The sequence below is a fragment of the Cynoglossus semilaevis genome, chromosome 10 (genome assembly GCF_000523025.1).
Source record: "Cynoglossus semilaevis isolate Cse_v1.0 chromosome 10, Cse_v1.0, whole genome shotgun sequence".
NCBI classification, from domain to species: domain Eukaryota; kingdom Metazoa; phylum Chordata; class Actinopteri; order Pleuronectiformes; family Cynoglossidae; genus Cynoglossus; species Cynoglossus semilaevis.
Window position 1 is genome coordinate 554882 of NC_024316.1, and position 21947 is coordinate 576828.

Genomic DNA, 21947 nt, shown 5'->3' on the forward strand with positions numbered 1-21947 from the left:
CTGCATGTCCTCCCTCACTGCATCCATATATCTCCTCTTTGGCCTTCCTCTCTTTCTCCTACCTGGTAGCGCCATCTCTAACATTCTTCTACCGATGTATCCACTGTCCCTCCTCTGCACATGTCCAAACCATCTCAATCTGGCTTCTCTAGCTTTTTCTCCAAACCTTCCTGTCTGTGTTGTCCCTCTAATGACCTCATTCTTGATCCTGTCCATTCTTGTCACTCCTAAAGAGAATCTTAGCATCTTTAACTCTGCCACCTCCAGCTCCTCCTCCTGTCTTCTGCCTTTTGCTAGTGTCTCTAAACCATACATCATGGCTGGTCTCACCACCGTCCTGTAAACCTTTCCCTTCACCTTAGCTGACACTCTTCTGTCACAGATCCACTCCTGACACTTTTCTCCAGCTGTTCCATCCTGCCTGCACTCTATTCTTCACCTCTCTTCCACAGTCTCCTCTGCTCTGAACAGTTGATCCTAAGTACCTAAACTCCAGGTAACAACACAAACATTTTTCATTTTATCTGAGATTAAAAAAAAAGGATAAGTAGTGTGTACAATTGTCCCTGTCAGAGTGAGGTGAAGTGAATGAGCAATAAAAAAGTAAGTACCCGGCTGGGATTTCCTTCCTTTCTTCAGCTCCCTAAAAAGAGACGAGCTCCTAATTGTCCCTGACTGTAATGATGTAGAATTATGTTGTTTTTTTTAAGTAATCATGAATGCAATAAAAATCTTACCTTTAATGTATTTATGATATAAAATATTATAATAAATATTTTAAAAAATATAGTAAAATTCCATTACATAAAGTAAGTTAAAAAATACTAAAACAATCAATCTTTTTTATTGTATGTAGTTGTAGGGGCTTTAGACCAGCATATTAGAAGATATTCATATTTAATGAAATATCATTTGACAAAACATCACAACTATAAATGTGTCTTCTTTTTTTTTTTTTTTTTTTTTTTTTACTTTCAAAATTCAGCTAGCGAAACCCCGAGCGCGAACTTTGTCTCACGGGCAACAGTGGGGAAAAAAAGTGACAACAGCAACAGAAGCAACAGTTGCACTAAACCCATTTTCATCAGTAGCAGGTTCACTTGTCTGTCCGTCGCCGTACTTCGCGTACTGCTGCCCCCCTTTGGTCAGTTTCTGTCACCGAGTTGAATCAGAACAATGGATTTCAAACAGCGAGTCCAAAACATAAAGGGGTTTGAACGGCAACAAAATCCCTGATTTTTCTATATGGGCATTGTGATTTTTTTTTTTTTTTTTTACTATCGCCCCCGTATGTGGGTGGGGCCGAGTGGGAGTGTGTTTGCTTTTCAGAAGTCTAACCATGTTCAGATTTAGACTGGGTGTGGCAGCAGCAGCAGCAACAGCTCTCCGCCTCAGGGCGCACGCGTGCGCTCGCGCACACACAGATTGAGAGAGAGAGAGAGAGAGAGGACATAATTTGTAGATGAGCCAAAAAAAAAAAAAACGGGAGAGGAAGGACAGGAGACTACCCTGCTTTCATTGAGACCACACACTGTTTTACTACTGTATGTGTGTGTGTGTGTGTGTGTGTGAGAGAGAGAGAGAGAGAGAGAGAGATACTGTGTCTGTGATGTCAGACTACAATGTGTCCTTTGGGACAAACTTTATGGATTTCACTCTGAAACATGGTCAATAATAAGGCACACTCAGATAGAGAGAGAGAGAGAGAAGTGTGACAGAAAGAGGGAGAGAGAAGAAAAGAGAGAGAGAAAGAGAGAGAGCGAGAGAGAGAGAGATGAAGTCATTTCCCAAGGTGAATTCTTCCAATGCGGACACAGATATGATAAACGGTGTGCGTTCGCGTGTGTGTGCGGCAGCCCAAACATTTATTAGATGGCAGTCACACTGAACGAACAGTGATAAGCGTAGGTTCAAAATATAAATATAAATATAAATAAATAAAAATATAAATATAAATACATATAAATATAAATATATATAAATATAAGTATAAATATAAATATAAATATAAATATAAACATAAATATAAATATAAATATAAATATAGTGTTAAACCGGCACTTTTTTTCACCACTCGTTCCTAATCCACCACAAGATCACAATTCGTAAGGGAAAAAAAAACAAAACAACTGTTAATGTCGACTTTTACTAAAGAAAATCCACTGTATCGGAATTGAGAAATGTGTTTTCAGAATTCGAGTTAGGCTCTAAACTGTAAAAAAAAAAAAAAAAAAAAAGAACAGAAACAAAAGTCTGTTAAAAGTGAACCTAAAAGCAGATAAAAGTAGGCAAATTGCAAAAAAAAAAAAAAAAAAGAGCAGACAAAAAGTGGGTGAAAATTTTTTAAAAAGGATATCCAATAGTCAGCGCACAAATAGCTAAAGAAATTTTTAGGTAGAATGGCTGACCTTGATCTTTGTTTTGTTGTTTTTTTTCCCCTACACTTCAGTAGCAGAAATTATAGAAACGCACGCTTGCACATCCTGTGTTAGCATGACTTCAGTACCAGAAATTATAGAAACAACACGCTTGCGCATCCTGTGTGTTAGCAGGCACTAAAACACGACAAACGGAAACAGGGAGAGAGACAAAGGGCATTAAATAATTACAGGAAAAATACACTCACACACACCGAGGTCAAACAGTCAGGTAAACAGCATATATCATGACTTTGTTTTCAGCTAGCTTAAGACAGGGGGTTTCCTGAAACCTGCACCTACAGCATTAGCTTCTGGTTAGGCAAACTTACAGACAATGGTGCGAAATACGTAAAGAAAAACATCAACTTTTAGAATGTATTTTCAAACAGTTATTCTGCTCCTTTTGGTCATTTTGCAGAAGTTAGCCCGAAGAGCACAGCAGCCAGATCTACAGAAATGATGACATCATCATGAAGAAGTTGCAGCTGTCACACAGGGTGTCAGAAACTTAAGAATCCAACGATTACGCGGCTTACACGTTCAGGAGAAATGGTTATAAAGAAAAATTAAAAAATAAAAACAATTAAATTATTATTATTATTATCTTTCTAAAATGTAAAAACCACAATAAAGACAGACACACAGCAGCGTTTGCTAGCGGCTATCATGTTAGCAAGTGCTTCTAGCAAAACATATATCTATATGCTAGGTGCCAAAGCTAACCGAAAGAAGGGAAAGCAGAAACGATAGCCAACATTCAGCCACATATAGTCCAGTTAAGAGATTTTAAAATTTGGGGGCTGTAAAGTTTACACCAGAGTTCTCAAACTACGGTGCATGTAAGACAGGTAGAATTTGTCTTGAGTGCTACGGTAAACGACGTTAGCATTAGCTGGGCCATGTAGTTTTACATTTTATATTCTCAATTTGTGCGTGTCTGTGGGGGTTTGTTTGTTGGTTGCAGAATTGTATTTGTTTTAAAAGATCAAAAAGAGGACAGTGATTTTTTATTTATTTATTTCGCACTAATAGTTTAGGGACTAAGACCATTTAGAGAACACTTTTTTGTTTACACGTACCGCTAGCAATAGCCGTACGCAAAGACGAGATGTAAAAGAATCCAAAATTCAAACGTTCGTGTCTAAGCGAAGAACGCTAATGTTCACTTTTTGTCAGCTTTCATCGGGAGGGTAGTTAGTAGGTTAGTAGTTGATTGTTTAAGTAAATTAGCACAGCTTGCTGCTGTGGGCCGTATTCAACATCAGGACAACTAACCCTCACCCTCTTACTCAGCCATACAGCAACGTTCCTAGCTTGTGATTTACAGACACAACTGATACCAAACTGTAATGTTTTACCGACACAATTAACTCGTGACATCCCAAGTTCTCATACAGCTTAGCTTGCAGGTTAATAAATGCTAATATATGAGAATACAAAATACAGAAGGCTATATGTTAAACATCATTTAAAACTGTAAAATAAAAGCTGTCTGGACCATTTCTGCAGACTGGATCAGCGGCTTTACTGGGTTTATCTGATTCAATCGAATCTATTTTTTTCCTTCAATGAGTTGACTTGTTGAGATGTTAAAGAAAAAATGGGCATTTAAAAAAATTCATTAGTGGCTGAACAAAGTGTTAGGAGGAACTAAGTTCATCATCAAAGAAGCTGCATTTTTACATCTTCTATTTAACTAAGACATCTGGAAACACTTACCGTCATGCTCGTACGCAAACGCGTGCGCGCGCACGCACAAACACACACACACAGGTTTTTATACGAATTTGGACCCTGAGAGCACTGGTTGCTGTCTTGAAGGCAAATCTACAAAGTGGCTTCTATTCGGTAATTGATGAAAATGATCAGATCATTGGTCAAACTGACGATCATAATGGAAGCTAATCATTTATCAGTGAATCAACATTCAGAACCGAACCCACAGTTTAAACCAAAACAGTAACAAAAACAAGGGCCATACAACAACAAGGGTTAACGGAAATAACGGTTCGAAGCGAAATTTCAAATTAACTTGAATGAGCTCATTTTATTTAAGCACATGTTCGACAGTTAGACCTAAGTTTAAGCTAGCTGCGGTGTTTTAACAGCTGGTAGCTATGATAGATATTCTGGATGTTGCTTACAGAGAAAAGTACGTAGATCAGGCGTGGGCAAACTTTTTGACTCGCGGGCCACAATTGTCCTAAAATTAAACCGGGGGGGAGGCGGGGGGGGGAAGGGGGGAGGGGGGGGGGGGCAGTAGCAGATAGATGGAGCGTTCATGCGAACTAAGATGAATGACATGGAAATGTCATTGCATAAACGCCAAAATGCTATTATCATTTTCCGCGCCATCTATTGGGGAAATGTGGGTATTGCAGGGAAAAGGTATAATGATAATATATATATAAATTATATCATTTGGAAGGCTGGAATAAAAAGCTGAAAGGGCTGCATCCGGCCCCCGGGCCTTAGTTTGCCCATGCAGTTACAGGTGTACCGATTACACATATGTGTTTATGTCTTCTCCGACAGCTAATCGTTTCCTGTAATTGAATTTACAGCAACTAGATCAAACAGCTAATGTGTGTCTAAGGTGTGACCCCCTCCAATTAGACACTAGTCAGCATCGGTTAAAGACAATAATTGTGTTACCAAATCCGAGAGATATGATTTTTTTTTTTTTAAGCTACCTATGACAAAAGAGTGATGATGACTCTGAGCGTGGCTACACCTGGCTGCTGTAAAGTGACCAGCGTTGAGAACAATTCATACGTTACGAAGGCCTCAGACGATAAGTCCAGTGATCATACAATCAATAAAAACGTTAAGTCAATCCTTTTCATTTGCCAGCTTCGATAAACAGACCGGACGACAAGAGGGTCCACTGCGTACATCCATACCAGCGCACATTTGTCACATTGTGAACCCTGTGGCATTATTATAATATATAAGCATTACATTGTCGGTTAAGTCTGAAAATAATTTTGACAATATCATTTGTTTCTGTAATAATTTGCGGGACAAAATACTGTACAGCCGAATGCGATATTGTCACAGGCCTAGTCACAAGTGCACACGTTAAGAACCAAGATCTTTAACATCACTGATGTCCATCTGGTCCACACTCTGTTCTGAAAGTTGTGTAAATCAAGATCTTTAACATCACTGATGTCCATGTGGTCCACACTTGTGTGAATGCTTGATTATATACAGCGTCAATCGTTTCTTAAAATAAGAAAACACTGAATTGTTGGAAGAATTTCAGGAAATTATTTGGTTAAAACGTATATTTATATTTTATATTTTTTTATTCGGTAAATATTTGATATACAATGAATCAGAGGTGGGACCAAGTCCTTGCTTTGCAAGTCACAAGTCTTTGCACTCAAGTCCGAGTCGAGTCTCAAGTCAAGACAGGCAAAGTCCAAGTCAAGACTGAAAAGTGTCAAGTCAAGTCCCAAGTCTTGCGGTTTCTGTTTCGAGTCCTTTTCGAGTCCTTTTAAAGAAAATATAATAATATATTTACACAGATCACTGCCGCTCGTTTTTTGTTGACCACCTTGTCGTTTTTAAATCCGAACAACACAATCTTTGGTATCGTTTTCTCTCGCCCGAGCGTTGTTTGACATGTCTTCCACATCGGTTGTCCCGCAATTTGATTGGCTCGATGCTATCGCGTCAAAACAACGTGGGTCTAATTTGATTGGATGTTGTGCCGAGACGCACACACGTACGCAATGACAGATACACAGCGCTCCTCAATAACTTACTTTATAATCTTCGGGTTTGGGAGAAAGTATCGAGTCTTGTCGAGTCAAAGGGCCCGAGTCCAAGTGAAGTCACGGGTCATTGACGTTAAAGTCCAAGTCGAGTTGCAAGTCTCTTTACATTTGGTCAAGTCGAGTCTAAAGTCATCAAATTGACGACTCGAGTCTGACTCGAGTCCAAGTCGTGAGACTCGAGTCCACACCTCACTCACTCACTCGCTCACAGAGGAACAGGTGCAAATGTCGGCTACTAATAGGATAATAATCATCCACTAGACAGAAGAAGGTGACGTTTATCAATCCGAATCAGCGGGCCATTTTCCCTTAATCACCGCGTCCCCGGCAGCAGTAGTCAAAGACACAGGTGTAGCTGCTCTGTTCCTGTTTTCACTCAACAAAAGCCTCAATACCCTGTTGCCTCATTAGCCGATGATAATTATGGTTTCTTTCAGACTCAGCAGCTGATTGGATGACACGTCTAGCAATACTTTCACTCCGGAGTCCTAGACGAGAGAGAGAGAGAGAGAGAGAGAGAAAAGTAGAGAAGGAAGGAGGTTAGCAATTTAAAGGAAAGCACTTAGGCAGATTGTAGTAAATCTGTAGAAATGATTACAAAAGGCGAACGTCGGCTGTGCGAACGGGAGACTGATCCGCTTTCGCATCCCCACGCTGGAATTCTGAATTCACATCCATTACAAAGAAAACAGCTGACAACCGTCAGAAAGCCATTCTGTTCTCTGACTTCAACAGTGTCTCTCTGTACACTTTCCTGGTGCCGTTACTGCTTCATTCGCTCGACACAGAGCCCGAGAATCACAAGAAGAAAGTCATTCACAGTGTGTCCCGTAGAATCAATCTTTAATCAATTCCTTCATTTCCCCAAAGGGAACTCGCGAGCTACACGTGTCTATGTGTCTATTTATGTATTTATTTACCGACATTTCAGAGTATAAGTCGCTACTTTTTTGGGAAGACCAATTTTTTTTGGATTATTTCAGAGTATAAGTCGCTACTTTTTTTTGGGAAACACCAATTTTTTTTGGGATGTTTAATGTGTGAAAAACAATACAAAAACCTTTTAAAAATAAAAAAAAAAAAAAAAAAAAAAAAAAAATCAAAGAAGTACTCTTTGTGTCTGTGTGTGTGTGTGCGTCTGAATCTCAGTTCTCTGCCAAAACAAACAACCCTAAGGGGGAGAGGAGACATGCTGCACTGACCCCCGCGCACACACACTAACACATATACACACACACACACCCATCCGCCTGAGAGTCTTGACTCCTTTTCCCCCACTTCCTTTCCAGCTGCCTCGCTTCTCTCCCGACTCGCAAATGACATCACGGAACGGTCATATCTGATTGTGTTGTCTACTTTTGTTCGGCATGAGCACAATTCAATTCAAGAGTTCAATGACATTGTTTACAAAATAAAGCAGCGCCGAGGCTCGTGTCTTGCCGGGACAAAATGAGTAAAAAAAAAAAAATCACGCCAACGGCAAACGCTCCTTGGCCGCTGCGACGGTAGCGTAGCTTAAGGAATGTGCGTTGTATATCTTTGTATATCGTGCCGTAACGGATTAAGACATGGCTATCACTTTATTACCGCGGTCTTTACATACAGCTTGAAGATTGTGACGTTAACGTCACTTTAGGTATCATAAAGCAATAAAACTAGGTACAAAGTTATTAGTAAAGTATTATTAGTAAAGTATTATTAGTTAAGTATTAGTAAATTGTTAATAACTAATTCGTTAGTAGAGCCGACTGAACTAGCTTAAAGTAGTCTCCATCCAAGGAGAAGAAAGTGAAACTGGCTGTAAGTATTTTATATTTTATTCTATTTTTTTTTTTTTTTTTCCTTATTCATCTATTCACCTATTATGACGGATTTAGATCTCCAGCTGAAGATCTTGATCTGGTTTTCTGTAGTCTGTGAGGTTTAAACAGTGATTCGAGATGCACTGATTTTAACATCAAATATCTGTTCCAATACTGACTATATGGCTAGACTGGACACTGAAAAATGGGACCAAGCTTTGATACTGACGTCCTATTCAAATTCTATGTATGAGATGCCGGCACGCTACATAGTTAATAAACACGATTTGATCTGTATTGAAAAACAAATTATGTTAACAGCCCATGTACAGTATGTGATTCCACTGGGAATCGCACCCAAGACTGTTCTCTGCTTGCAAGGTACGGCATGCTAACCGCTGCGCTACGGAAAACAATTCCATCACATGTTAGCAGCACAGACGGCATGCCAAAAAAAAAAAAAAAATGACAGAACATAGAGCAACAATATGGACTGGTAAGTGTGGTAATAGCCAGCTACGTGGCGGTATATTCCAAATAAGCAACATGGAGTTCCTTAAAAGAAAAGTCACAACCGAAGAAGCAGTTAGCGGTAGCACTGCGAAGACGGTAAACATTCAACTAACAGCGTGAAAGCATAAAAAAAAATACCAGATATGTTTTTAGAATAATTCTGAATCTGCAACAGTTCCTGCTGTTTTTAGAATAATTCTGAATCTGCAACACTGAGGTTCCGACTTGAAGACTTTGAGCCAAGGGACAATTTGACATCGCAAAAAAAAAAAAAAAGCCTGAACTGTGCAAGACAGTATGCGTTTCCTCTGGTTCTGTCCCATTTTCACATTTGCACAAAACGCGTACACATATAGAATAAAGGAAAACTTAACAACGTAAAACATAATTCATTTTCCCTGACTGAACAAACCCGGATTTTCTGTCTCTTTAAATTTATAACAAAATTCATTTTTACTAAACAAATAAATAAATAAACAACTACGACTGCAAAGACAGGTTTGGGTGAACTACTCTGCAGGCCCAGAACTGATGACACCAGGACAAGAGTAGTACCAAAAACACTAGACCCAGTAACAGTTGGGAAAGGGTTAAATCCAGGGTGGAAAAATTCAATAAGACCAGGACAAAACTGGTGCGACAGATTTACACCTGGACCCTACAAGTCAACTCCAAAAAGTCAAAAGTAAAACAAAGAACTGAGTTGTCAATTCCGGAACGAAACCAGAACCAACTAAAGGTTGGAAGAAAAAAAGATTTTAAAGACAAAACCGGATCAGGATAACAATAGGAACATGACGGAATTAGGACAGATCAAGTGCATGAAGAATGTGAAGAAAGAGAAGAACAAAATCAGACGTGAGGAGATGTCAGAACCGGAATAATGGTTTGATAATCTCCAAAATCAAAATCAAAGCAAATCAAGAAGACAGTATCAATGGCTGTACTGACCCATTCAAACTAAACTGAGTCAGAAACACACCTAGACATCGAGATTCGCGACAGAATCATAACATAATGAGGTCAGTACCAACACCATCATCTAAATGTTCTAAAGAGAACAGCGAGTGATTCTTATTTCAGCTTCTCTTTAGCAGAACCTGAAACAATGGTACGTATTATTCAAACCGACCAATCACAAGCAGCGAAAGGCACAGATAAAAAAAAAAAAAAGTCCACCAACCTTCTTCAGTTGTCCACTCCGGGTCCCTACGAATACAACCGTGTGCTCTCCGTACGTGTATGCCGCCACGGCTCCCATCCCCTCGGTCCGGTCTTCGTAGAGCGGGTTTCCCTCTATCACTCGTAGACCACCCAAGGGCTGGTTCAGAACCAGACCACAAAAGACATCTCCAATCTGCTTAGGCTGTGGACAAAAAAGATAAAAATTGTGATTTTTTTTTTTTTGATTTTTTTTATTATGTTCTATTAATATTATTATTATATATATTATATGGCACGCTGGACATAAGTGTACCACTGCTTGAATAATAACAAGCCTCCAGTCACTAGGTGGCAGCAACACATATAATGGTTTGTACAGATAATGAATATACATGTAATCAGGTTCTTAATAGTATTTCAATTCGTGGGGATGTGGGTCAGAGAGGGGAGGGGGGGGGTTGAAAACATTTCTGTCCCTCGGGGGGGACATGACAGAAAAAAAAATAATAACCACTGACTTAATAATACTTAATGGTATTTCTTTTTTTCTAATAATAAAATAATAATAACTATAGAAACGTCCTGATGATTAAACACTTAAACAGACATTAACTTTAAGGTTCTCCGACTGTAACGTAAATCAAGTCAAAAATGACTCCTTAAACGAAGACTTTAAAGGTTGAACATGTGTTCGGAGCCTGTAATGATGCTGCCCCTCCCTGATCCCCATACACGCACACACGCACAGACACACACACACGCACACCCTGTCATTAGTGGGTTACTGGTCTGGATGATCCAGCTGCAGAAACTGGTGGAAACTCTGCTTTGTTTCCAGTCCTTGTGGGGACATGGTTGATCTGCTGACACTCAGTTCAGGTTTCAGGCAGGATAAATATAGTTTGACTAAAACAGAGAAATATGCTCGAGTCTCTGTGGAAGAGCCCGTGGACAGAGTGGCAGCTTTGACGCAAATTCCGTTTAATTTTCAAACAGTAGGAATTCTCGTGTTTGCACTAATGTGGACATCCACAGAACTACACCCAAGACTTAGTTCTGAAACCCTAAAAAAACAGAGTATAGAAATTAGACTATATATATATATATATATATATATATATGCGATATTACCAGATGTTAGGGTATTTTTATATTGAAAAAAGGCACTTAATAGAGCTTTATAGAACGTGCTTACTTTTATGTGTGAGTTCTATCTATCCATCCATCTATCTATCCATCCATCCATCCATCTATCTATCCATCCATCCATCATCCATCTATCCATCCATCTACCATCTATCCTTCTATCCATCCTTCTATCCTTCTATAGATGGATGGATGGATCTATCCATCCATCCATCCATCTATCCATCCATCCATCTATCTATCTATCATCCATCCATCAACCATCTATCCATCCATCCATCTACCCGTGCATCTATCTATCTTTCTATCATCACAGGCTAAAACCTGTTGGAAAGGTTAGTCCCGGTCCACCTTAACACGGTTGGATTCCTATGACCAATGACACGGGTGTCGGCACTGAAGGACAACCAGCTCTCTTATTTACACCGACATGTCGTGCGGACGAGATGTTTTTGTTTTCACATGTTTTGTGTTGACCCTAAATTGAGCCGATTGACAGCTGAAACAATGGCCCAGATACATTATAAATGCACAGATAGGATGCACAAATATTGAAGGAGACGGAAAACTGATTCCAAAGTTCCACATCTGAATCACTTGCACCAGGGACGCACAATGTCACTGAGTGCCTGTAACTGGTACTAATACACTAATAAAAGGGATCGCAACACACATAACAAATTGGAAATAGACCATAGTCTTTCTATAATCTTGACACGACAATGCAAAATCCCAAAATCACAAGGGTTTAAAACAAGATTGTTTTCACACACACACACACACACACACACGTACACACAAACAACAACAGAGGGTCATTAGCTGCAGCTGACTGGTCAGTTAGTTTGCAACTCGGTTGATTGGTTGCTGCTCGGAGCCAAGCTCAACCTTCCACCTCCAAGTGTCCTGGTGGGTGTCCCTGCCTGGTTACCATGGTGACCAGGGCAGACCAATGCCAGCATGAATTTGGAATATGCTATCCTGTGAACTGTCTGACTGTGTGTGTGTGTTTCTTTTTGGTCTAACGTTCGCACGTTTTGCCACGTCTCTCTATACATGCCTTCTGCGTGCATCTCTACAGTTTTTTTCTGGGGACCATGAGGGCAAATGTTTTTCCGTTTCTCCTGATGTGCCTCACTTACCGTGTGGATGCAGGAGAGCTCCTTGTTCAGTAACCAAGGCAACGACAGGTATCCTTCTCCACGGTAACAGGAGCGGATCCTCTCTCTCATGGCCAGGTTGATGTCATGGAGTGTGAACAGACACAGGACGGTTTCTCGGGGAGGGTTGGAGCGGTTCTTCTGACCCTGAAGACCGAATGTGTTACAAGAATCCATTGTAAGTAAAAAAAAAGAGTTACGAAAGGACATTTGTTTAAAGACAGTTTTGGATTCAGAAAAATGAATTTAAAAAAAAAAGAAAAAAAAAGTGACCTGTGAGAAAACAACGAAAAGGACGTCGTCATCCTCTGACAAACCAAGCGCCTGCGCCAACCTTCGCCCAGGCTTGTGTTTGTATGCCGCCTGGACTAGTCTGTATTCAACCCCGTCTTTGGTGCAGCCAAGAGGAAACTCCACGTACGAGTAGAACTCGGTGTCGTTCGAACACATCCTGACAATCTTGGAGGTGAAAAACTTCTCGCCACCGGCATCCATTTGAGTTAGCTGCGTGTCCAGTTGTAGCGTCAGGAAATAGACGTACGTGCGACTGGCAAAGCCGTAGACGTAGTAAATGTCAAATGCTGGATAGAGGGACAAGGTGTCCGATGGGATTTTGACTTGAGACGACACAAACTCATCCTGGTACAACAGTGAGAACATGTTGACGCTCTCCTCGTCAGCCACCAGCTTCCTGCTCGACAAGGTGGGAAAGTATTCCGACTTTCCATCGATGGCTGCACCAATAAAGAGGTGGCTGCCGCCTTTTAAGGGTTTCTTCCTCTTGGGATCATCCATCCATTCTTCTTCACCAATGATAACACCTGAGGAGCAGCAACAACATGTGTTCACTTGTTAATTATCGTTAATTGACGTTTCTTTGGCAGCCTGATTGGAACGACTATCCGGAAGATGCCTCCAGACATTTAAATGTGGATGCCAACTTTGCAAAAGTGTGAAATTTGAGTAGATCAAGTGTCTACTGTATATCCGATCAAATTTCTGTGTTTTGTGAATTTGAGAATCTCTTTTCACTGTCGTGTCGCACTTGCTGAGTTATTCAGCGACACTCCTCTTGAATTAACGGTGTCGATCTAAAGTTAGAAGTCTTTAAATTTCATCGTATTTGCGATCATGTTGCCAAAAGAATGAAATTTGCCCAAATAGGACATCTATAGGTGCACATGACCTTGTAGTTATTCCCAACCAGTAAACATAGAATTTCCAAACTTCTAAACTTAAAATAAATATCAAGGAGCTGTGATTTTAAATACATATTATTATAGAACTACTGGAATGTAAACCGAAATGGTTTGCAGTTGATTTGTCAAATTTCACCCCGCCCTCTTTGCATCCTCATCTACCTGCCATCCCGTCGGCTTCTTTGGCTCCAGACAAATAGTGTTCTTTGCGATGGTGCGGCTCTCCGAGCTTAAAAAGATCTTCAAGTCTGAGGAACTGACAGACGCCTTGCCAGATTGAGCCACACGCCACCAGGCGGTTTCCTCTGTAGTCCACCAACAAGAGTTTGTTAACGTTGTCCGACATCTCCAATCTGAGGGCAACATTTTTTTTTTTAAAGAGAGTGACACATGAGACAGGTGAAAAGACAAAAGGCATTTTATATGAAACAGATCGGAGAGGGACTGACCTGTGAGCACAGGCTCTGACACTAGGAGGAGGGTAACAGGTGGCATTGTCCTCCACGGGTCCTGTCATGTGACTCCTCAGCTCTGTCAGATTTGAAGACAGCTTAATGATTCTGTTGACGGCGCCAACAAAAACATTACCTGTCCTTCTGTGAACGGTGAGGTGAGTGAGGGAAGTGTCAAACGTCCGGTACACCACCCTGCCCGACAGCACAGAGGGAGGAGGTGGAGCAGTTGGGGCAGACAGGAGAAGGGTAGAGGAGACCAGCAGGAGAAGTAGGGTGATGGAAAGAAAGGGAGGAGAGAAGGAGAACATGATGGAAAAGTGAGGAAAAGGAGGAGGAAATGAGGAGGAGAAGAGCTGCCTGCAGGTGCCGGAGAGTCAACTCAGTGATTCATGACTGTGGAGACACAAAGAAAAAAAAAAAAAAAAAACAACATTCAGTTGTGATTGTACACGTACGTTTTCCTTGGTACTTTCTTGCTTAAGAGGTAGGTATGTAAAGTTATCTTAACCTACCAACAGCATGCTAACTTTTTCGACAATTCTTTACCAACACCATACACCTGCAATGCTATCTACTAGAGATGCACTGATACTAGTAGAATACTTCATTCAATTACGGATTGTACCGTATACCACTACTGCTAGGAATACAGTCACCAGTCCAGTGACCCATTTAACCGATTTTCACTAGCGCACATGTGGCGTTTTGGCCCAGAGGCAAGGCTAGTTCAAATCCTGGTTAGGGCGGTTGGTACCTTAAAGTGGACTCACCACCCACAGGAAGGTTCAGAGGTTGGTACATTGCGTAAATGTGATTTGGGTGGCGGTCATGGAGACTGCTGCCCCCCGCGACCCGGCAGCGGATGAAAATGGATGGATGGATGGACTAGCGCACACCTCAGCAGTGAATACGCCAATGATGCTATTCAGTTTTAACAACAGAGTTTCTTCTGCTTACATCTCAACTATACGCAACAACGCTTTGTCAACTGGAAAGCCTGTTCAAATGATATAAGCCAATGGTATAGGTTATAATAGCAGTTTCAACATAGTGGCAGCCACAAAGAAGTCAATCTGAACGCTAGGTTCATTAACGTTTTCTCAAAGCAGAAGTCTGCTAATTGTTGCTAATTTAAGCCAATAATGTGAGACTGTCGAGCAATGTCACTGAAAGAAGAGGAGAAAAGAAAATGGTCACTGAAAATTACTCAACTTTAACCAATTAACATTAGACATCGCTTTTGAATCGTGGTTTTGAAAACAAACTAATGAAACTGGCCTGGCCAAAAATGCTGGTCCCCTTAACTTGTAACGTGTTTTTACAACCTAGGGAGACAATCATTGCAATCAAACGATTTCTGTAACTGTCAGTGACACTTCTGTCAACTGGTGTTTTGAGCCTGTCCTTATGAGGCTCCAGTTGTCTCGGGTTTGACTGGCGCCTTCTCCAGAAAACCTGATTCACCTGTTAGCCATTTTTTGAGTGTTTATAGCGGTGTGTTTTGGGTCATTGTCCGGTTGGAGGACCCATAACCTGCGAATGAGACCAAGCTTACTGACCCTAAGGAGCACGTTTTGCTCCAGAATCCCTTTGGTAGTCTAGAGATTTCGCTGTACCCTGCACAGATTCAAGACACCCTCTGTTAAACGCAGCGAAGCAGCCCCAGAAACACAATCCAGTCTCCGACATGTTTCGCAGCAGGGACAGTGTTCTTTTGTTGATGCCTCATTCTGTGAACATAAGAGCTGTTGTTCCTTGCCAAGAAGCCACAGTTTTGTCTCATCTGTCCAAATGACATTCTTCCAGAAGCTTTGTGGCTTGTCAAAATGGATGGTGTCTCGTTATTTTTATTATTTGCTTTCAACAGTGGTCTTAGCCTTGGTCATCTCGCATGAACTTTGGCTGGAATTCTGAGTGAAAATCGACTAATAAGCAGGGAGCGGGTAGTGCTTGGTAGCTTTGTTGGCCTAAATTAATGATAAAGAAACATAAAGTCTATTTGCTTTACATTAACTCAGTTTTGACCTAATTATTTTACTCTCAAATTAACCCTTTCACGCATGACGGTCACTACAGTGGACAGCTATTAAAATGTCATTTTCTATGATAAGAATAGGTTTTGATGGCGGTGTCGCATATAAGCCTCGACAGTGGATTCTCAGGCGTCCACTGTCAAGTCTAATGTATCTGACAGCATTTTGCATCACGTGCATCTACGCAATGACACAGCCCATGATTTCCATAAAATATGTAAATATGTCAACTAGTGATAACGGCACAAGAACTGTGTCACAGACACCAACATTTGGGCTATGCGCACGTCCTCACACAAAGCAAGACATGAACATAGGAGCTCAGACTGCGACCGAAACACAAAACCGCTGAAATTCAGGTATCGTGATATTCCTAGTAATGATAAAAAAAAAACAGTATTTAATCATCTTCAATTTCTGTCATTTAGCCCATCCCGCACACTCACACACACATATTTCTGTACGCAAACACGTCTTGGATTACTTTCCTGGCTGCATCAAGGCCGACATTTGATGACAGCAGAACAGCATTTGAAGTACTATGCTGAAGTACGTTGCTGTAAAGTTTGTGTTAACGCCCTACGATGACTCCTAAACGCTTCGCGTCTTTTCAGGCTTTTGTGACTAAGCTCAAACGAAGACGCTGACACAGATGACAGTTACCAGACTTAGTTTTTCTATATATAAAGTATATATTATAAATGGCAGTGTAAACATGTACACCAGGGTCAGCTGTTAGCTTTGCTAGCTCCTTAGCGCTAAGGAGGCCGTCCAATAAGAAACCTGGGGTGTCCCGGGAGATGGGGAGAAGGAGATGGGGGAACCAAGCCGGTGAGTGGCCTATGAGACAACGCCTCCTTAGCGCTAAGGAGGCCGTCCAATGAGATGGGGGAACCAAGCCGGTGAATGGCCTATGAGACAACGTGGACCTGTCTTCACATCTTTTGATATGGTATTCACAGAAACATAAATGTACTCTTCTCTGTACCTTTCTGTTGTGTGGACTTAATAATTAACTAATGGAGATTATGAATAAAGTACTATCGTATCCTATCCCCAAAACAAACAGCTAACGATGCTTCTGGCTTAAATCAGTTCAACAGGTAGACACAATGCTTCACCGTTCTGTTTGTCAGAAGTCCATCTTGAAGGACCTTGTTTACATAGTTCAAAAAAAAAAAAAACATAAAAAAACACAAGCAATAAATCTTCGTTTGAGAACCTCAACATTTACCATTTGCCGTTATTTCTGGACTATTGCGCCCACCTGAATATAAGGCGCACCTACTTAATTTGAAAAGAAAAATATAATTGAACACATACGTATATAGACCGCACTTCTCTATAAGCCACAGATGTCTACGTTGTAACATGGGATATTTACACCCAAAGATTTGTTTTTTTCACTTTTAATTAAATTAATGCTTTTTTTCCAGTGCCTGTAAAACGGCTAGCTACATGTTAGCTCTTTCCTGCTTCGACGCCCCGACCGTAGCTGGAATGCACAGGAGAGACTTAGTGATCTACTCCAGGTCCGAAGCTAACATTAGCTCCGGGGCTAACTCCGTTCACTTTGTGCTTTTCCGCACATATACTCACACAGACAGACATACGCTACTAGTATAACACACCCTAGCTTACCAAGTCACTGATCACGGTATGCAATTCGTCAGCCCGTAAAAAAGTAGCCGCATCACTGTTTCAGAATCCATAAAGTAGCCGCATCATTGTTTCAGAAGTCGCAGGGTTCAAAGCCTGTGAAAATAGTAGCGGCTTATAGTCCGGAAATTACGGTATTCGTTTGTTACGAACTTAATGACTGAACGGTGATATCAATACCAAGATGTGTACCAGGTGGCTTTTCCTGCTGTTACCTAGTAAAAAACATATAGGACTTGTCCACGTGAACTAGAAACAGGAGTGGAGAGAAGACAGAAAAGAAGATCGACAGAAAGACAGAAGACAGAAAGTAAGGCTTATTTCCCTTCATGTTTTCAATTCATCAGCAGAGGCATACAATTCATCAGTTAACCCTGTGTCTGACTGACACGCGTGCGCGCACACACACACTCACTCACTCTCACACACACACAAAGAGGCAGTGAAAGATCAGCACATTAGTTAATTAGTCTGCTGAGCGGAGGGAAGAAGAAGTCAACAGATGGATCACTGTGTACGTGTGTGTGCGCGCGTGTTTGTGTTATATGCGGGAAGGGGACAGCTGGACAGACAGAAGACGCAGATAGGGTTTCACTAAGTTGACTATGATTTCACAAGTTCGTCCATCAAACCGATGAAAGACAACTGTGTGCATGTGTCCGTGCGCGCGTTTACATCTCCAGCTAATGATTATTTTCATTCCATCCAAATTTCCTGACGAGTGACCACTTAAAAGCGTGGGCCCAATTCTCTTAACGTCCCAGGATTCGTAATTGTTGCGACACATCGAGCTACACGACTGCGATCCTGCTCAAGAACACGGTCTTGTGTTGGAAATGTATGGAAATGATCAAGGCGGATAGAATATGGTTCGAGAAAGGTCATTCCACCAATCAAGACCAAAGTCCAAATATATTTCTGAAAATAGGCACGTATTCCTGGTTTCGGTTCAAGATGTACATGTCCAAAACCCTAAATGTCCCGTGGAAATTACTGGTTTGCAAGAAGAAAAAACAAAATGCTCCGTAAGGAAACATCGAAAACACAGGACGCACTTTTGGTAGCAATAATTGTGAGCACTATCTTCATAGTTTTACATTTCATACACCATTAAAAAAAAACGGTCTTAAATAATGTAGAAGACCAGCCTTCTTGTCAGAGGACTGCAGGTTTGAACCCTGCCCTGGCCAGCTGTTGTGTGTTGTGTGTTCAGCAAGCACCAGATTCCCTTGCTCCTCAGGCATTCATTACAGCGTTTACTGCTCCCCAGGAAACGGTTGATTGGTTGATAGCTAACGTTAGCTCTGGTGTCTGTGCTCGAAGCAACATGTTTTGCATTAAGGTGTGAACCGAAGGCTTGATGTGCTGTGGTAATAAGGGAAAAACTTTCCGTTACACAATTTGCACACAACCCGCGCTCTTATCCATGTACCCATCGTTACGTTTACGTTACTCAAAAACGTCACGCGCATCTTCTTCGTGGGAGGAAAGAAACGTGCTTACAAGTTGGCGCTTATCCATTCGTGTTGAAATAACAACGCCCGTTGTGTTTTCAAAATTATAATCCACTACTTAATAAAAATGATCACAATAAAATCTCAAGTCCTTATAAAAAATATGTCACATCCAGTTCTTACAAATTAAACTGTATTTCGGCAGCTTAATAATTGATATATGTTAGACTCTCCTGATGAAAAAAAGAAAAATGGATGGAAGGAAGATCTTGTCTGTTTGGCTCCTCCTCCAAACCCTGACACTGTCTGCTTCCTCAGCAGCCGGAAACTGCAGCACAAAGTGTCTTTGTCCTAGTTGTAATGAAGCCTGAGATTAACACTTTAGCCTCAGTCACAGAGCTGAAGGAAGGGGGAGGGGGGAGGAGAAGGGGAAGGAGAAAGAGGAGGAAAAGAAAAAAGGAGGAGGGGTAAGGGTACCAAAGGGTCAGGGTGGGGGAGGGAGATGCAGATCGAGGTGATAGAGATGGAGGAGGTGGTGGAGTTGGAGATCATATGTAGATGATACGGAAATCCATTTAACAGAGGCAACAGAATTTCAATTCCAAGAATTTACAGGTATGGTGTGTAGAATCAAGCAAAAAATGTCTAATGTCTGACTGCACCATTTCAATCCAAACGTGGGGACTAACACATGGCAGCCTTCACTTGTCATGGAAAACATAACATACAGACATTCAGTCTGTTTACTGTTGATTGATGTAAAAACACGCTTGTGCATGATGGCCATCTAAAGAGAAGAATAACAGAAGCTGATTGGGGAAATAAATCCATGGATACTGAAACATATTATAATATATTTAAATCAGAACTACAATAAATATGCTTGCATGTAAATGTTGTTGTGTTTTCAATAAAAAAAAAAATTAAGGAAAAATTTAATTTTCAACTGTCTGTTGCACAATATTTTATTTGTACTATGTGAGTTATGAACTGGAATTTTTATTTGCAGTGCCTTTTTTTCTTATTATAACTGACTGCTTTAACGGTGTTCTTGAACTTCCTCGCTTTTGCTTTTTGGCTTTTTTAAAAAATAGGATATAAACTGATATAAATCAAAACCTGAGGTGGAGTTTGTTTTCTGCTGACTTAAGGCTCGTTCGAAGGTCACAACATTTTTCCGACTTTGTCGCATTATTAACCCAACAGTGATTAAACACGTATTATAAAAAGGTCATTTAAAAAGTCCTATAGGGCAGTAGATGGAAATGGGAAATTTTTAAAACAATAATCAGCTGACAGACAGTTATTTTGTTTTTGTTTTTTTCATAGCTGATAAAGAAAGACCTAGCCGTTACCCCAACATACACAGACAATACATGACCTAATTTGGGTTGATTGTTGTGTCACTTCCTGTAATTACATAAACACAGTAACTGTGTCTGTAATTAGAGACCATTGAAGGGGTTGCTATTATCAGCTCCACAGTTAACATGATAACAGGGCATCCAGTGAGGGCTGGGGAGAGAGAGAGACACAGAGAGAGACAGAGAGAGAGAGAGAGAGAAACACAGACAACAGGAGAAGAAAGAGAGATGGACGGTTGGAAGAAAACAGTTTCACCCTGGTGAAAATCCGGTAAACAGCGGTTTTGTTCAGTTGTACTTCGCATGTCTCCGAAATTAACTCGGACTTATCTGAACATTCCGTTGTTGCTTCTCTGAGCAAGTTATAAGTAGTAAAGATTCGATAAGATGATCAGTAAAGCTTATACAAAAGCGTCATATTTACTGTGCGCAAAAAGAGTCCGATTTGAGCAAATGCTAGAAATGGAACGTCACCGGTTTCACTTCACTACAGCGTCAGTGACTTTTTCCTGTGACGACTGTCAAATGGAGCTAAAAATGAGTTAATTCAGCATGGGTGAATTTAAAAATAATAATAAAAAAAATGGAACAAAATGAAAAAAAAAAAAAGATGTGTAACCTCAAAGTTATAAATAATGCCGTTCTAAAATTATTTGATCAGTCAACTCGTTAATTGTCACGGATCATCGAATCAATCATCTATCATGATTAATCACCCCCATCAATAACTCGCAATTATGCTGATGGTGGGTTGATATTCAGTAAATGTGCATCAAGCTAATGTGAACCACAGAGTAGAGGAAGCGTGTGCACGCGCGCACACACACACACAGACACAGACACAGACACACATTAAATAAAAAGGTACTGTCGATGGAAACCAGAGACATCGAGATTCAAACAAGTCTGAGCCTCAGTGGACCATGTGGTTGATGGTGTTGAGAATCGTGAACGTTATTTAAACAACGGCCATTTAAGGCCTCCCCCCCCGACCATGTGATCTGACTGGCTGTGAGGAATGTTACAGGTCAAGGCCACAGATGTTAGGAATGGTTTCATCAGCTCCTTCACAACCAGACTCTTCACCATCAATCCATTTTCTACCTTAAAAACCTTTGTAGGGTCACGAGGGAGCTGGAGCCAATCCCAGCGGTCAGCAAGCGGGGGGTGGGGTAAAGTATTGGGACAGTTTTGGGACAGCCCTCCATTTGAAGACCACGCGTAGACGTAAACAATATTCTCCTCTGTTTTTAGCTTTAATTGCATTTTTTTTTTCGGCCAGTTTTTCGTCTGATATTTGCTGACGGGTGGTCTTGACACCTGACCTTCTGTAGGTCCAACCGTTTCCGTCTGACATGATGAGACACACATGAAGGGTCACACCGCCTTTGAGGATGCAGAGAGGGACAATTTACCCCTCACCAGGTCAGAGAGCAAAAGTGTGATGTCATGTGTGGTCTAAATGGGGTTGGGCTTTAACAGACTTTTTTTTTTTTTTATCTGAAAGAACATCATTTCCATTTAAGCGTCAAAATTAAAGAAGCCTCTAGAAAGTCTAGCATTTTTTTTTCTTGTTAATTTAACTGCTTTCAAATATGTCAGTTTCAGATGTAGGTTAAATTTTTATATATTTTATCATTTTTTTATATTTTTATTTCTTCTCTGTTTCTTCCACTCAGAGAATAAAAAACAAAAATATTCACCAATTAATGTAAACAATTTAAGGGTGGGACTGCGATTGTAGATTAAACTGTAACTTTTTAAAATCCTTCGGGGACGTTTGTTTCTGTAAC

General features: G+C 40.8%; 1 protein-coding gene across 1 annotated transcript in view; it reads right to left on the minus strand.

The window, feature by feature from the left end:
• Positions 1–21947, minus strand: part of plxna3 (plexin A3) — a 53561-nt gene that overhangs the window by 27306 nt on the left and 4308 nt on the right. Inside the window, exons 2-6 of the mRNA XM_025059102.1 lie at positions 13639–14037; positions 13352–13542; positions 12264–12811; positions 11973–12137; positions 9704–9886 (exon numbers count right to left, since the gene is read on the minus strand). Of these exons, the coding sequence (XP_024914870.1) occupies positions 9704–9886; positions 11973–12137; positions 12264–12811; positions 13352–13542; positions 13639–13952 (1401 nt within the window). The 5' untranslated portion in view covers positions 13953–14037. The remainder of the gene's footprint in view (positions 1–9703; positions 9887–11972; positions 12138–12263; positions 12812–13351; positions 13543–13638; positions 14038–21947) is intronic.